This window comes from Patella vulgata, chromosome 3 (assembly GCF_932274485.2).
Source record: "Patella vulgata chromosome 3, xgPatVulg1.2, whole genome shotgun sequence".
Lineage (NCBI taxonomy): Eukaryota > Metazoa > Mollusca > Gastropoda > Patellidae > Patella > Patella vulgata.
Window position 1 is genome coordinate 81,155,524 of NC_065881.2, and position 17,680 is coordinate 81,173,203.

The 17,680-nt window shown below is 35.4% G+C and overlaps 1 protein-coding gene and 1 non-coding gene across 2 annotated transcripts in view; both read right to left on the reverse strand.

Annotated features, from left to right (window-relative positions):
- Window positions 1-1,554: 1,554 nt before the first annotated feature.
- Window positions 1,555-2,973, reverse strand: LOC126815086 (uncharacterized). The gene is made up of 3 exons (XR_008787532.1): window positions 2,956-2,973; window positions 2,064-2,129; window positions 1,555-1,622 (listed from the first exon to the last, which is right to left on the reverse strand). It is a non-coding gene; the product is annotated as an uncharacterized LOC126815086 (transcript).
- Window positions 2,974-3,948: 975 nt separating this feature from the next.
- LOC126815083 (attractin-like protein 1) overlaps window positions 3,949-17,680 on the reverse strand; it is a 33,492-nt gene continuing 19,760 nt past the window's right edge. Inside the window, exons 4-16 of the mRNA XM_056099330.1 lie at window positions 16,790-16,962; window positions 13,481-13,643; window positions 12,203-12,510; window positions 11,590-11,782; window positions 10,704-10,858; window positions 9,738-9,822; window positions 9,384-9,448; window positions 8,603-8,740; window positions 6,865-6,980; window positions 6,220-6,358; window positions 4,952-5,185; window positions 4,300-4,349; window positions 3,949-3,969 (exon numbers count right to left, since the gene is read on the reverse strand). Coding sequence (XP_055955305.1) covers window positions 3,949-3,969; window positions 4,300-4,349; window positions 4,952-5,185; window positions 6,220-6,358; window positions 6,865-6,980; window positions 8,603-8,740; window positions 9,384-9,448; window positions 9,738-9,822; window positions 10,704-10,858; window positions 11,590-11,782; window positions 12,203-12,510; window positions 13,481-13,643; window positions 16,790-16,962 — 1,840 coding nt within the window. The remainder of the gene's footprint in view (window positions 3,970-4,299; window positions 4,350-4,951; window positions 5,186-6,219; window positions 6,359-6,864; window positions 6,981-8,602; window positions 8,741-9,383; window positions 9,449-9,737; window positions 9,823-10,703; window positions 10,859-11,589; window positions 11,783-12,202; window positions 12,511-13,480; window positions 13,644-16,789; window positions 16,963-17,680) is intronic.

Genomic DNA, 17,680 nt, shown 5'->3' on the forward strand with positions numbered 1-17,680 from the left:
ATTGTTTTCTTACGAGGCTAATGGTCTCAACAAAGACCATAGTCCAATGAATATTATTTTAGTTGTAAACAAAGTAAAATATACTAACGGCAGTAGGAATATTCATAAAGTTAATTTGTGTCAAATATTTATCTTCAGCTTTCGATAAGTTGAATGTAAATTGGTAGTCGGTTACTAGCTGATCTAAAAATAAAACAATCAATACATTAAATATACACAACCAGCAGATCTCTCGTGAAATGGTCAAAAAGATAAAAAAAGAGTTTAAACCATAAAGTGTATTTAATCATATATCCAACTGCAGATCTCAAATAAAATGGTGGAAAAGATAAAAAAACAAATTTAAACCATAAAGTGTATTAAATCAAATTTCCCATCGCAAATCTAAAATGAAATGGTGGTAAAGATAACAAAATTTTAAACCATAAAATGTATTTAAAGTGGCATAAGGGCAGATTTAGATAAAGAGCTGACAGTTCTCGCTATAATAGTTAAAAAATAGATAATGAAACAGGAATATGTTGAAAATTTTCGTAAATTTACTTCAGTCTGAGCCTCCATTGTCACTGTTATGATAATAAACAAAGTCTCGATTATCCATTTTTAAAATTATCTCATCAACCACAAAACATATTCAAATCTACATAATATCGGAGGCATCCAATGGCATTGAGCATTGATTATGGTCTGGATAAGTTAATTAATGTCTAATTAATAATTTAGATAACATTTAAAGCCTAAAGAAAGATCTGCAATAGGCAGATTTAGCTCTTGCATAATGCCTGTTTAAATCAAATTTCCAACTGCAAAATTCCATTTCAAATTAATAACCTACTTACAATAACAAGTTGATGATTTAAATTAATTAAGAATATAATTAATAACTTACAATAACAAGTTCCACCAGATGTAGGATCTCCAACATAACTATGAGTTTTATCACAGCTAAAATACAAAAACATGCATAATACAATACCTTGTTGTAACATATTAATATAAGTAAGGCATCTAGAATAGCAATACATTCCCTACATGGCGGTAACATTATACATGAGGGTCCAGGAAAAATGGGTTTTATCATCCTTCTGTTCTGCACCAAGCAGGCTTATTAAGACGGTTAAAGGGACCATCGCTTATCTGCACACGTAAACCTTTTAACAATTCAGGCCAATTTATTTGTTTTGTGACCTGATAATCTATTGACTTTCCTTTATAGTTCTATACAGTGCATGACCCATGTGCTGTACTTGATAACGAAAGGTAAATTTCCCCACCTACACGTTATTTTTATAAAATAAAAGTCTTGTTTTATCCAGACACCGTATAATACAGCTAGGCACACCGGTCTCCATTTCCAAATGAAGACTGGGGGCTTTAAGTTGTTTGAAAACGCATCACAAATATTGTGTTAGTTACTCGGCCCTAAGGTAGAGGAGTTTAAGGGCTTTTAACACAAAATTAAGTAGTTTAATTCTCCAAAATATAATCGAGATTGGCCCTTTAAGTTAAGAAAGGTTCTTATACTTACGTGTCACATTTATCTCCAGTAACTCCTCTCGTTCTACAGTGACATTTACCTGATTCACGATCACATAAATCAGCCTGCTCATTACATTCACAAACTAGAAATAAAACAAGGACAATAAATCACAAACCACTAGACAATACTGGTTAATAAATCAGATCTCGATGGAGATATTTAACTGAATGTTACAGACGTTATTGATACAAAGAAATATATTTATATTCATTTGTCAATTCTATTTTATAAGAGAGAGAGAGAGAGAGAGAGAAATGGGGTTTAACGTCCACTCGACACAAACTAGGTCATTTTGGGACTAACATATGGTTTAATTTTATTTCAATAATTCACTTGCGCGTAGGGGTCTTTAGCAGTGGGAGGAAACCGGCTGACCCGGAGAAAACCCACGAGGTTGGACAGGCGACCGGGGATTCGAAATCACACCAGATGACTCAATAACTGGCCTTATGATACAGTGCGCTCGTGCTAACCATTCGGCCATCCCCCCCCCCCTCTATTTTATAAAAAAAAAATCTAATACCTGAACAATTTCCTCCATTTCTGGGGTTTCCAAAATAACCAGTTTGACAATATTCACAATGTGGTCCTGGAATTAAAAATCAACAATTATTATATGGCGTAAGTAAAAGACATTGGATCAACATTAACCCTAACTGTAGCATTGGATAGCTACATCTATGTAATGTTGATAATGCAAGTCAGGTTCAAATATAAGGAAGGAGGTAAGCATTGCTCCTTACATCATGGGACTCCAAACTCAGCATTTTTGATACAAGTGTTTCTTTCGGGAAATATCAAGTTTGGTGAATAGCACTCTGATTTAAATCTGTTTTTTGGTATAGGTAGTGTAGAATATAAGAGAATGAGCTTACCGTCAGTTAAAGGAGCTAAATCGCTAACATTTGGGACCTAGAAATTCACAAAAGTGGGTCGCAACGCATATAATACTGTAATATGAATGTATATAAACTGATTTACATTTAATGGTTTCCGTTTTTACTCCAATTTCAAATCAGTTATGTTCGGCGAAATAAGTCAGCAATCTCAATCGAGTGCAAATTTCTAGCATCTAGTTATTCTAGTCTACATAACTCCATTTGATTTGGTGAAATGTGTCTAGCCTCGTCCCTCGAGTCTCTCAATACAACTGGGGCTGAAGCGCATTATGGTACACGATTCGTGTATCAATGTTAAAAAAATTATTTTATCTTAAATATTGGATATCAGAAGCTCATCTTTTCTCGGTAAGTTTACATAATCAATGTTGATTTAAATTGACCGATAATTCGTGTTTTCGATGTGGAAGATTTTGGAGGATTTTGAGTTACGGACTTAGGTCCTTTAAATCTTGACATATGATTATATGTTAGATCTTATATAGGTAGTGTAAAATATAAAGAGTATGAGCTTACCTTCAGTTAAATCTTGACATATGATTATATGTTAGATCTTATAGGTAGTGTAGAATATAAGAGTATGAGCTTACCTTCAGTTAAATCTTGACACATCTCACATATACTGGTGTTCTCATGACAGGTACTATGTCCATTACACTGACAATCTGTTTAAAATTAATAGAAATAACAACATTAGCTTGGGGAAATTCCAATCATAGTTTACAAGTGGTATCAGATGTTCTAAAGAGAGTAAGCATACCCTTACTCATGCCCAGAACCTGTCCAAAAAAATATGTCATGAGAGCTATCTCTACTAAGTAAAAATTCTGTAACCATAAAACGGTAGATATTACTGCCTGTCAGTTAGGACTGGTTAATTAACCTGAATATGAAAACCCTTTTAGGTTACAATTCAAAATATCAAGATTATCAATTTACTATTAATTTTCACTTATTATCAATATCATATATGGCTTCCACATTTTTGCAAATAGTGCATGGTTAAACTTTTCATCAATTTTAATAGATTATCGTTACCATGAATATGGCATCCACAATTTTTCTAAATAGTTATTTGTAAAACTTCCAGTTGATTTAAATAAATTATCGTTACCATGAATACGGCATCAACAATTTTTGTAAAATATACAAACCTGGACATTCTGTAAAATACCATCGTTCAGCTGGACAGAATGAATTGTTGGTCAGGTGACTATTATCAACAGGACCAGTGTCTCCACCTTCCATACATCTTCCGAGTCCAGTATTACTAGGATCGTTACACCATCCACACACAGAATTAGCCTGACATTCACTACACGATCTTAATCCAGAACATCGCGTAGCTGAATAACATATAATATATACATTAATATAATGAGAGGGAGGGAATTAGCCAGACATTCACTACACGATCTTAATCCAGAACATCGCGTAGCTGAATAACATATAATATATACATTAATATAATGAGAGGGAGGGAATTAGCCAGACATTCACTACATGATCTTAATCCAGAACATCGCGTAGCTGAATAACATAAAATATATACATTAATATAATGAGAGGGAGGGAATTAGCCAGACATTCACTACATGATCTTAATCCAGAACATCGCGTAGCTGAATAACATAAAATATATACATTAATATAATGAGAAGGAGAGAGACAGAATTAGCTTGACATTCACTACACGATCTTAATCCAGAACATCGCGTAGCTGAATAACATATAATATATACATTAATATAATGAGAGGGAGGGAATTAGCTTGACATTCACTACACGATCTTAATCCAGAACATCGCGTAGCAGAATAACATAAAATATATACATTAATATAATGAGAAGGAGAGAGACAGAATTAGCTTGACATTCACTACACGATCTTAATCCAGAACATCGAGTAGCTGAATAACATAAAATATATACATTAATATAATGAGAGGGGGAGGGAGACACAGAATTTGCCTGACATTCACTATTAATATAATGAGAGGGAGGGAATTAGCCTGACATTCACTACATGATCTTAATCCAGAACAATTGGGAGAGAGGGAATGGGGTTTAACATCTACTCAACAATAACTACGTCATTTCGAGACTAAAACATTAATATATATACAGTGTTAATGAAAGAGGGAGAGGTGGTAAATACAATTGCTTATTATTTAATTTATTTGAGAATTAACTGGTATATTGGGTTATAACTTGCAGGCGAACATATTCCTGATCACAGACAAGCCTGGGATAGTACCCATAGCAACAAGCCTATGATCTATAGGCCTACACAAATTCTCATTATTTAATTTAATTTAAGAAATAACTTTGAGTTTTCCAGGGTATATAGGGTTTTAATTTTACATACGACCAAGCTTTGGACAGCACCCACAACTTATGTTCTTTATTCAAATTCTCAAGGTTTTTTTTAAGAATTAACTAATGGTTGTTCCTGGTTCACAATTCGGAAAGATAACTCTTATTGGTGTAAAGCTATAAAAATATGACAAACCTGGGCATTTTTCATCTTTCGTTGTCCAGTCTGTACACTGTCCGTAGGGGAATGATACAACATAAGAATTAGTTCCGACACACTGTTTCATATTACTACACCACATACAAGTTTTCCCTGTACAATTTTCACACGTTGTGTACATAGAACACGGCAATTCACACTGTTCAAAATTATCTTTTATATTTCCCATTTTTATATTTTCAATTTTTGAGTCTTCTTTGACCTCATCACCTGGTTAGATAAAAGACATAGGTACAATATGTAAATAACTGATATAAATACATATAGGTACAATAACTGATATAAATTATTTTATGCATGAAAATATAATGAAATAGAAATTGTAGGTTGCTATGTTTATATGGTAAACAAAATTTTTTCTAGATGTATATGCTAATTTACACTTGACACTGTCCTCGCCAGGATCTCCATCCTGCATTACTGACGACAACGGGAAATTGCGCCAGAAAATCACAACAAACTTTCTTGGCCAACATAAGGAGTGAACCAGAGTCCTGGTTAGCAAGCCAAGGTCTTAATGTCCCACTGCTAACAAGTTTTTGTAAAAATGGTAATAACCTTTGGCAGCTATCATCAAATATCAATGAAAATCAAAAGGATAGACATCAAATATATGAAATGAAATGGGTTTAACGTCCTACTGTTCTGCTCCTAAACTGGGCTAAGGAAGACGGGCATATGCCATACAGTGTGCTATGAGGGAAATTTTTGCCCGGGGCAACGGCACTACGGCCTACTCAGATTGAATTCCAACTGCCAAGGGATCTTTTACGTGCACGCCAATGTGTTCACAGGACCTCAGATTTTCGTTCCATCCGCACGACTAGACAGCTGTCCTTGTCAGGCCCTCCGTACTGAATATCACTCACAGTATTCGACATGACATTGTCAGCACATCTTACCGTGAAAAGATGGGCTTCTGATATCCAATATTTAAGACAAAATGAATATTTTTAAATTGGCACATGAATTGCTTGCCAGAATGCTTTCGAGCGCCATTTGTAATGAAACAACTCGATGAAAGAGGCTAAAGATAACCCACAGGAGAATAATACCAGAGTAGACTGGAATAAAATAACTGATTTGAAATTACAGTAAAAAGAGAAATGCCTGAATGTAAATCAGTTTATATATATTCATATTACATTACTATATGCGTTGCAACCCATTTGTGTCCATTTCTAGGTGCCAGAGAATAGGGATTTAGCTGCTTTAAGTCCAATTGAAACAAAGGAATGACTAACCTTCAATACTGATCGTTTTAATTTTGTCCATACATTTATTTGTCCATCGACATTGGTCTTGTTTAATACAGGAATAACAATTATGTTGGAGATCACAAGCACTATCAGAATGTGATTGTGAACAATTTCCTGGAGGGTTCTGGAATAGAAACAAAAATAAAAACATATTAAATAAAATGTTTTGAACTTTTATTCTCGAAATTTTTTCATTGTCTTATCTTTATCAAGCCTATTCAACAAAAATAACTAAATGAAATGGGGTTTAACATCCTACTGTTCTGTTCCAACTGGACTAATGAAGATGGGCATATGCGATACGGAGTGCTATGAGCTAATTTTGCCTGGGCAGCGGCAGTATGGCCTACTCTTATAGAGAATTCCAACTGCCAAGGGAACGTTTACGTGCACGCCAATGTATACATTGGACTTCGTTTTTTCGCCCCAACCGAACGACTAGACAGCTGTCCGGGCAAAATTTCCCTCATAGCACACTGTATGGCGTATGCCCGTCTTCATAAGCCCAGTTAAGGAGCAGAACAGTAGGACTTTAAACCCCATTTCATTTCATTTCATATGTAAGGACTATACGAATGATTAAAGGGACATAATGCTCATATATTTTGATTAATATAATAATATACATACATTATCTTCTGTTGAACAGTTTTTATAAAAACAGCCATTGTTACACCATTTACAATCATAACTTGTATTATTACAAGTCGTACATGATGTATAACTTTTACATATCTTCTCACCACCTGCAAATATAAAACAAATCGTCGGTGGGGAGTCAAAAGGTCGTATCTGGCATATTTTGCGAAATTCACTTTTTTGCTTCTTCAGAATGAAGATTTTCTTGCGCATCTTTTCATCTAGTTGTCGTATTTCTATAAAAAGAGGTTTTATAGATATTGTTTCAAAATGTCGTATATGGGGTGTTCCAAAAAAAAAAAAAAATATTAAGAGTCAAAATGTCGTATTTTTTAAAAGAAATCAACTTTGTGTCTAACCAAAGTATTACAATCAAACGAAATGTAGCCAGTATTGTTTTATAGTTAAATATGGCTACACATACACTTTGTACGGAAATATTTTAGAAAAGCTTCAGAAATACGACATTTTACATACGACATTTTGACGTGACGGTTTTATTAGACATTTTGATTCTTAACCTCTGTGTGTTTTTTGGCTCTCCTGGACAATTTCGCAAAATCCAGATACAACCTTTTGACTCCCCACCAACGAAATATAATTAGGTTTAACCCAAAAGTTGGTTTATAACAGGGTTCACCAATCTTTTTTTCAGATAAAAATGAAAAAATGCCTAGTGTGGGCCGAACAAATATTTTGTTCAATACAATACACTGAATACAGAATACACTGGATGTACACAAATATAAGCATAATCATTTTATATATTTATCTATATATATATTTGTGACTGTCGTTTGTCTGTTTGTCTGTCTGTCTGTCTGTTCGGGGTTGGCGGCTACACTAGGTCTGCCCCGAGTCTGAAATTTGGGGTATAGGGTTAGCTCGGACCGGGGAGTAACATAGGCCAGGTGGCGTTAGTCTACCACTTCCGGAGTTATGACCCCCGAGCGAAGCCGGTCTGTTCGGGGTTGGCGGCTACACTAGGTCTGCCCCGAGTCTGAAATTTGGGGTATAGGGGTAGCTCGGACCGGGGAGTAACATAGACCAGGAGGCGTTGGTCTACCACTTCCGGTTTTGGAGTTATGACCCCCGAGCAAAGCCGGGTATCCTGCTAGTAAATACATAAAATACACAAAATAATAAAAACAATAAAATATTTTAATCTGTCATCCAGTTAAAACCTTTATATAAAGTTTTTTTGTGTTTTTTTTCAGTATGCAATGGCGGACAAACTGACAGCGCAGGCCGGATCTGACTCGCGAGCCATAGTTTGGTGACCCCCGGTTTCTAATAGAACATCACCAGGGAAATGACGTTAAAGTTCAGTCTATCTTTCAATCTGAACAACAGTTTAGAGGCGTAATTAATTAGTGTCAAGTTAATAAATATAGATATAGGTTGGTTGCATACCTTAATTTAAACAATAATCAAGTGTATAAAAATACACCAGATGCCAATTCTTTATTTAAATCAGACACACGGTTAAAAGATTTGTGTAAATTACATAAACATTGATATGTTTATAAATGATAAAACGTCGAATTGGGGGACTTTTCAATAACCACACATCAGTAACACATTAATGACAAAATGTGCCGGATGTGTGGCCTATTATAAATATCAGTAACACATTTGTTCGATAGTGGTTTGTTTACATTCTGTCAAGAAAATTCATAATTCCACACCTTAAGTTAGCCACAGAAAAGATTTGGAAAGATTAGCCTACCTTTAGAAGGATCACAATTTGGTATGTATACATTTTTAAGATGAGATCGCGTAGCACAACGTCCCTGAAACCAGACACACTTTGTTCCTGGAAATGATCGCAAACACTCGTCTTTGTCGTTTATAGCTAGACATTTTCCTGGTAGAAAACAAAAACCAAAACAACCAATAAATGTAAATAAATAAATGATTAATGGCTAATATTATATATAGATTTAACAACAGCCTCTTCATATCTATATGTTATAAATGTCAGACTATTACAATGAAATTAAAGGAGAAATGAAATGGGGTTTAAAGTCCTACATTTCAGCACCAATCGGGCTGAGGTATATATATAGAGAGAGAAATGGGGTTTAACGTCCACTCGACACAAACTAGGTCATTTCGGGACTAAAATATGGTTCAATTTTATTTCAATAATTCACTTGCGCATAGGGGGCTTTTAGCAGTGGGAGGGAAACCGGAGGACCCGGAGAAAACCCACGAGCTTGGACAGGCGACCCTACTCCTTGTCACGTATGACCAGGGATTCGAAACCACTCGACACAAACTACATCATTTCGGGGCTAACATATGGTTTACTTTTATTTCAATAATTAACTTGCGAGTAAGGGTCTTTAGCAGTGGGAGGAAACTGGAGGACACAGAGAAACCCACGAGGTTGGAAAAGCCACTAGAGATAAGAGGTAGAATTTGGGTAGAACTAGCAAGTGCCCTAAAAGTATAAATAGTAAAATTTTGCTGTAATATTATAGCAACTGATGAACTAATCAATTTACCTGGCGAAAACTTGATGAGATCTTTTAACATACGCCCATTAAAACCTCCATACATATATACAAAACTGAAAAATAACAGGTAATTATTATTATAACCTCCATACACATATAAACCACACTGGATTATAACACCATATTATTATAACCTCCGTACACATAAATACCACACTGGATTATAATACCATATTATTATAACCTCCATACACATAAATACCACACCGGGTTATAACAACACATTATTATAACCTCCATACATAAAACCATATTATTATAACCTCCTACTAAGTATTCTAGTACAATTTTATAAGTAAATTACTAATCGCCATTCAAAGATTATAAGAATTTGATACTAACCCTTGGTGTTGTACCATGCTCTGTCCATATCGTGCAATATTCTGAGATAAGTTGGGATGAGGTAGAAAATGCCATGAGTTACATTCTGAAAACAGAAAAAATCAAATGGTTTAGTGGAAACAGTCAGGTATTGGAAGAACAGACAGTAACAGAACTTTACACAATGAAATGTGAAACCATCTACAATTATAGCCTACCTTTAAATATGCATTATGTAATATTTAGACAAAGAACTGGTTGTTCAAAAATAGATAATGAAAGATTAATATATAGAGCAAAGTTATGATAAGTCTTAGAGTTAGCTTAAATAATATTGAATGATAAGTACCATTGCTACGATACACATTCTCGATTATCCATTTTAATGTTAATTTATTCAACGGTGTGGGTCTTTTAATCTATTAGACATATTGGCCATCCTATGATCTAGTCGTGTGAATACATAATTTATTTAAAGCCAGTAAATAGATCGGCAATAGGCAGATTCAGCTCTTACATAATGCATCTTTAACCATGAGCCCACTAACATCACCTATTGTTGGGATGTCCGACTTTCCGGGTCAACCCTTCTAACTGCATGATGTACGAGAATAAATTAAAATATATCCGAAATTATCACAGTATTTTAAGGAATGCTGACTTTCCTTGCATCTAATAGGCTTCTAGGAGAAACAACTGTTTATTAAGCTACATATATTTTTCGTATGAGAGAGAGAGAGAGAGAGAGAGAGAGAGAGAGAGAGAGAGAGAAGGTCATTTCGGGACAAATATATGGTTCAATTTTCATTTCAATAATTCGCTTGCACATAGGGGTCTTTAGCAGTGGGAGGAAACCGAAGGACTTTGAGAAAACCCACAAGGTTGGACAAGCGACCCTACTCCTTGTCACATACAACCATGGAATCGAAACCACCCCCTAACCATTCGGCCATCCAACCCAATCTGAATTAAAGAAAATTGTCTCACCTATATCATAAGCCATGAAATCTGTAGAATAACATTTAGCACCTTTACTGACAGATGTATCATTGTGAGTATTACCACCAAATATTAAAATTATCCCATCTAATACCACGGCTGAATGAAGATATCGAGGTGATCCACTACTCCGTAAAACAGTCCTAAAAATAATCAAACATATACATAGACTGCTATATCACTTTTTACAACAAGTGCTAAAGATCGCTTGCCAGACAACAAAACAAATTCAGAATTTGTTTAGAAGTTGTCACCATTTTATTTAACATTTTGAAGTTTTGAAACAAATTTCTCCAGAATCCCTGTACGTACAAAAAATCTCAAAACCTCGGACTTTCAATGCAAAACTTTAATGACAAGGGCAATAACTCTACCAACATTTGAAATGCAGCTTGCACTGTCAATAGAGTCATTAAAAGAATTTGTAACAAAGGGGTATAAGTGTTAAAGACAGCGCAATACAGAGATAGAGAAATGGGGTTTAACATCCACTTGACACAAACTAGGTCATTTTGGGACTAACACATGGTTCAATTTTATTTCAATAATTCGCTTGTGCGCAGGGGTCTTTAGCAGTGTGAGGAAACCGGCGGACCCAGAGTAAACACATTAGGTTGTACAGGCAACCCTACTCCTTGTCATGTACAAGCGGGGATTCGAAACCATGCCAGTTGACTCAATGACAGGCCTCATGATACACACGCTAACCATTCAGCCACCCAACCCCCCCAGCACAATAAAAAGTGAATTTATGAAGACTGGTATACAGCATGCAGCAGTGTGCTAGATCCACTCACAATAACTTTTTGTACATTAAACCTAAGCTTTCTGTCCCATTCGAACAATTTAACTGCGTGAAAACTGATGTACTCACCATGTTTTAGTTCGAACATTATACATATATAATTTATCTGTTAAATTATAACCCGACTGGGTATCGGAATGATATCCACCATAAACATATATACAAGTAGCTCCACTACTATCAACATGTATAACACTGCTGTGGCTGTATCCTCCATGTACTATAGCACCATTTGTTATTGGTACTGACCATTTATCATTAGCTACAAAAATACAATTAATACCATTAATATAATTAACTGGAATTTAACGTCCTACTGTTCTGCTCCGACTGGGCTAATGAAGACGGGAATACACCATACAGTGTGCTATGATGGAAATTTTGTCCGGGCAGCAGCAGCACTATGGCCTACTCTTATATCGAATTCCAACTGTCAAGGGATCTTTTACGCGCATGCCAATGTATACATGGGACCTTGGTTTTTTCATACCATCCGAACGACTAGACAGCTGTCCTTGTCAGCCATCCGTCCTGCCTTATTAAAAGGCTTGCCCTAAAGTAATGAATAACTTTATGCATTGATTACTCTGAGGACATAATAACTCGACAAAAACACAAAAGTTAAACACAGGAAAGCCAATTTTTTCTCTGATTTCTCCACATATGAATCATAGCTACTTACCTATATCATATTCCTGAACAATTCTCATATAACCATATTTAGGACTATAGCCGAAGAAGACATACATTATACCATCGACTATATGAGCTGTATGTCCCGACACGTTATACGGGGAGGACGTTAACTGGGTCCAGTTGGTATTAATGATATTATATACCCACATATCACTCATCACTCGTCCATTGACCACACCTCCATACATATATAACTTGTTGTCATGGAGATCGCTAGCATGAGCATAACGAGCAGGTGGTATCGATGGTCCCTGTTCTCGTACCTTGCTCCACTTTTTTTGTATAAAATTATACCTGAAGATAAAAAAAATAATTATGAGTTGCCAAACAACAAAACAAGTATGGCTGTACTTTGAACTAGGAACCAGCCATCTTGGAATTATGATGTCATAGAGAGAAAGAGAAATGGGGTTTAAAGTCCACTCAACACAAACCAGGTCATTTAGGGACCAACACATGGTTTGACTTTATTTCCACAATTCGCCCACGCGCAGGGGTCTTTAGCGGTGGGAGGGCCTGGAGAAAACCCACGAGGTTGCACAGACGACCCTACTCCTTGTCAGGTACAACCTGGGAATCGAAACCACGCCAGTTGGCTCAATCACAGACCTTATGATACAACGCACAAATGCTAACCATTCGGTCATCCACCCCCTCCCCCCACCATAAGTCATCTTGGAACTGTGATGTTATATCATAAATTGATGCACAATTATCCTAAGAAAACATCTGTTATTGTTTGAGTCTTCAGCCTAGCACAGACAATGGAACATTTATGTTGACGAACAAAAACACTGAACAAATATTTTTGTATTTGTTGTCCGCAGACAATGAACCTGGTGACACAGACGGATGAATGTCTTAGGTCGAACAATAAGTCTAGCGCCACATCAAAAAAATCACTCCAGACAATGAACATGGTCCTGCAGACGAACGAATATTTTAGTTCGAACAATACAGTACCGCCCAATGTCGTATGTTAACATACGTCGTTGCTACCGCCACATCAAATCATGCAGACAACAGAGTTCCAAATATCTAACACGTTCGATTTCACGAACCGCAGAAGGCAAACAAATCAATCGGAACAATGTTTTCATGAACGTTCATCTAAAAAGTTCCATCGTGTGCATTCAGCTTTAGGTTAAAAAATATGTCAACAGACACTATTTTGTGCGGATAGCAATAATAACTATTCCCAAGATTTTACAACAAAAAAGCTTAAGTCTGGAAGGCATCCTTAATCATGATTTAACTGACATACCTGTGAATATTTCTGGTACTGAATGGAGTTAGCGTATATCCACCGACAACCCACATCAAATCATTCTCTGGTATAGCCACATGGGACGCTCGTCCACCTGGAGACAATTCCGTATTTACAATCTCCCATAGACCCTCACTCTCACTTATACTGCAATCATCACCTATAATAAAATATGAAATAGAAATGAAATGGGGTTTAACGTCCTACTATTCTGCTCCGACTGGGCTAATGAAGATGGGGATACGCCATACGGTGTGCTATGAGGGGAATTTTGCCCGAGCAGCGGCACTATGGTCTACTCTTATATCGAATTCCAACTGCCAAGGGATCTTTTTCGTGCACGCCAATTATTCCTCGGGACTTCGGTTTCTGTCCCATCTGAACGACAAGACAGCTGTCCATGTGAGGCTCTCCGTCCTGCACCACTGACAAGGGGAAACCACGTCAGACAATCCTGATAAACTTTCTCGGCCAATGCAGGGATCAAATACTTTGGATCCATTCAACTACTGATATCTATTTCATGTCTATAATGAAGGTGATTATACATAATAGAATTAGCTATTTGTGAAATTTGTTAACTGGTATTTTTAACAATATGTGTCACCTATATATTTGCTGTTTTATTCCACAACAAACGGTATAGAATGAGGGATAGATGTCAAGACTATTAATAAATTTATTTAAATGTAGCTATATATGTAGAATATAGAAATAAACACTTCATAGAAATTCTTTCTCATCTATTCGTTATCAGACATCAGATTTGACGAATATTTTTCATAAAAGTAAATGAAACACTGGGGTAAACGTCCTACTTTTATCATTCATTCGGGATACTGAAGATAGGCATATTTCATGAGTGAAATTTTTTGCCTGAACTGCAGCACTACTGTTTCTCTTATTTCAAATTATGGACGCTAACTTGTACAAGGAGAAACCACACCAACAAATCCCAAGAAACTTTCTCGTTCATAACCGTTATCGAACCCCAGACCCCATAGTTAGTCAACCAGCACATGTCCACAGATATTTGTTTTTAAAATCCATATTGTTACCTCAGTTCATAAAGAATTAATAAATTTATATGAATAATAAACATGAATACTGATAACAGTATGTATATATCAGAATCTATTTAAACATTACCAACTCTTGATGGCATCAGATTTCTTCTATTTTAAATAGATTAGAACAGTTCAGCCATATTTTGATTTAAGCTAAATATGGAGGAGCTAGACTTAGCTTCGATCAACCAGTACGGTGGTTGAAATTATTGGCCACGTCTTGTCAAACCTTCAAAGGCTAATATCTTCACTCGCAATAGAGTAATCTGAATGCAATTTTCAAATTATCCATTTTACATTATCTATATTCGAACTATTATAGCAAGAATGGCCAGCTCTAAATCTTACATAATGTATCTTTAATAATGTGTTGTTTAGTGTAATTTATATGAAAGATTTATAAGTCTGTAGTAATTAGTGTGTGAATCAATATATCTGTTTGATGAATAATGTAATAATAATTAATATTGATATTTCAACAGGTAGTAGTAGTGTTAGATTGACATACATCTGTTGTACTGGTTAATTAAATATTGATATTAATTGTATAGCGACAGATAACATCCAATAGACATGATAATATACCAGAAACAATATAGTTCCACTATAATCATTTATTAATCTTACAAATACACTGGCTATAAAACAATGTACCAGAAACAATATAGTTCTACTATATCAGAGTATCATTTATCAATCTTACAAAAACATTGGCTATAAAACAATATACATATAGTACGTTTTCACCTTATCAGAAAAAACTTATTAGATTTTAAAAGATTAATTTATCAGAATTTAATTTATTTATTTTTACTTATAATCCTACTGACTCTAAAATCTTAATCAATACACCAACATTTTTACTTATTCGTCAGCAGATTTCTAAATTTGAATTCCACAGATACATAAATAAAATGGAAAGTGTGTATAAAATAATTTTATGGATATTGCAGAAGCCAGACTATGACAAGTTTTTTGTGCTAATATTTTGGAAACAAACATGAGCGTATTATAGACTTGGATTAGATTATGACGTCATCGCAGCTATCTTGTAATCGTGATATTATATCAAAAATTAACATCCTTTACTCAGTGCGCAATTGCCCAAGGAACAAGCATGTCTGTCATACTTGAATTGGCAGAATAGGCTGTTTTTGGAAGAGCAGCACCACAAATAACAAGAACAATATGAGTAGAACTTGTTGACCAGTTCCTGATCCAAAAAGATATAGTAACCAGGGGCCGGTTTCACGAAATTTTAACTAAGATAAAATCCAAATTTTAGTAATTTGATTGGATAATATTAGATTGATTTTAGTGCTTAGCCAATCAAAATTGAAGTATCTACTAAAATTTGGATTTTATCTTTAGTTAAAATTTCGTGAAACAGGGCCCAGATTTATTGATTTAGGAATTATAATGATCAGGACTATGTTATAGTGACTGATTTACCTTTTATAATCAGACCAGACTCCAAAGGACTGGCATTTAGCTAAACTATAACTACTTAATCCCTAGGATATCAGTTAGCAATGAAGTATTGACTGGGTTTTCTCTTTAATCCTTTTCATAGATAAGCCTACCTTATTTTATACAATTAATTAGTTTATATACATGGTAACCAAAACTAGTATATAATATATATACCCCAGTCATCCACAATCTGATTAAAATACAGATCTATATTTCGTTTCGTTTTTTATACTTTCGATGGCCTACACTACATGAAGATCTGACAAGTTATAGCGATGAGTCACGTCAGGGGTCAAAAGACCGACTTATGACCCTATGATATCAGACATTTGATTAACCAATCAGCATTGATGTTACTAGTGATTACCCACAGTTCCGTGCAAAACACGCCTAAAGCTCGCCGTAACAGACCGGTTCATTGGCTTATCCCTGACACCATTCAGAACACGAGTTAAATAACAACTCTTCCAGATCCTAGTGTAGTAAAGACAAGTAAAACGAAATTTTGAACTATTTAAACGAAACGAAATAGGATCTGTGTTTTAACTAGATTGCAGTCATCCAGAATACGATATCACTTCTATTCTGGATATTAAATACTTCATATCAGTTAACTGTGTTCCTGTACTATTTTAGGAACCCCTGCTTACGTAAGGACTCTGACTAATAGCTTGCGAGTTACAGTGGGGCACCAGCAAAGAGAAACATCCTCAATACCATAAAAGAAAGAAATCAAAAATAAAACGATGAAAGTTTGCTACTGTACCTTTATACTGTGGTTTACACTTGCAGACGGCACCAATACAATCACCGTTAGATGAACAGTTGTTCGGACAGACAGTAGTTTCACATCCTTGACCCGTAAAACCCTCGTTACAGTTACAAATATTATTATCACATATTCCATGGTCGGAACATCCCAAAAAACAACCAGTTACGCTATTAAAAATATAACAATAACAACAATAACATATACATGTAATTATAATATATATCTAAACATTACACTCCAAGAAATGTATATATGTTTGTAACTCACTATCTATACATATGTCCACCATTGTTTGCTGTAAACATAAGATATAATTATTTTATATGTTTGGAGAGAACTTATATAGGCCCTTGCCTATTGTTCAATCCAATTCAGTTTATTGAATCAAATATTGTTTAAACTAACTATACTTGGTTTCTTACATTAATTAATAATCCCCACAAGCTACAAAAAAGCACTCTCGACATTTCAGGACTAATACATGTATATGTATATGGTTCAATTTTATTTTAATAATTGGATGTCTTTAGCAGTGAGAGGAAACCGGAGGTGTCACAGACAGGGGCCGATCCAGGATTTTCAGAAAGGGGGGGGGGGCGTGCTGCCCCTACTTGGGAGTGCGAATCCCGGCCCTCGATTGGCGGACTGACGGGCAACCAACCAAGTCACCAACCGACTCATTTCGGAGTAAATTACGATTTCCAACCTAAACTGACTGTTAATTCCTTTCCCACAAGAATATATAGTAAAAAATTGTTCGCCACCGCAAAAAATAGCGGGGGGGGGGGGGCTGCGCCAACCTGCTGGATCCACATCTGACAGAAAATACACTAAGTTGGACAGGCAAATCAAAACCACACCTCTTGACTCAATGACAGACCTAAC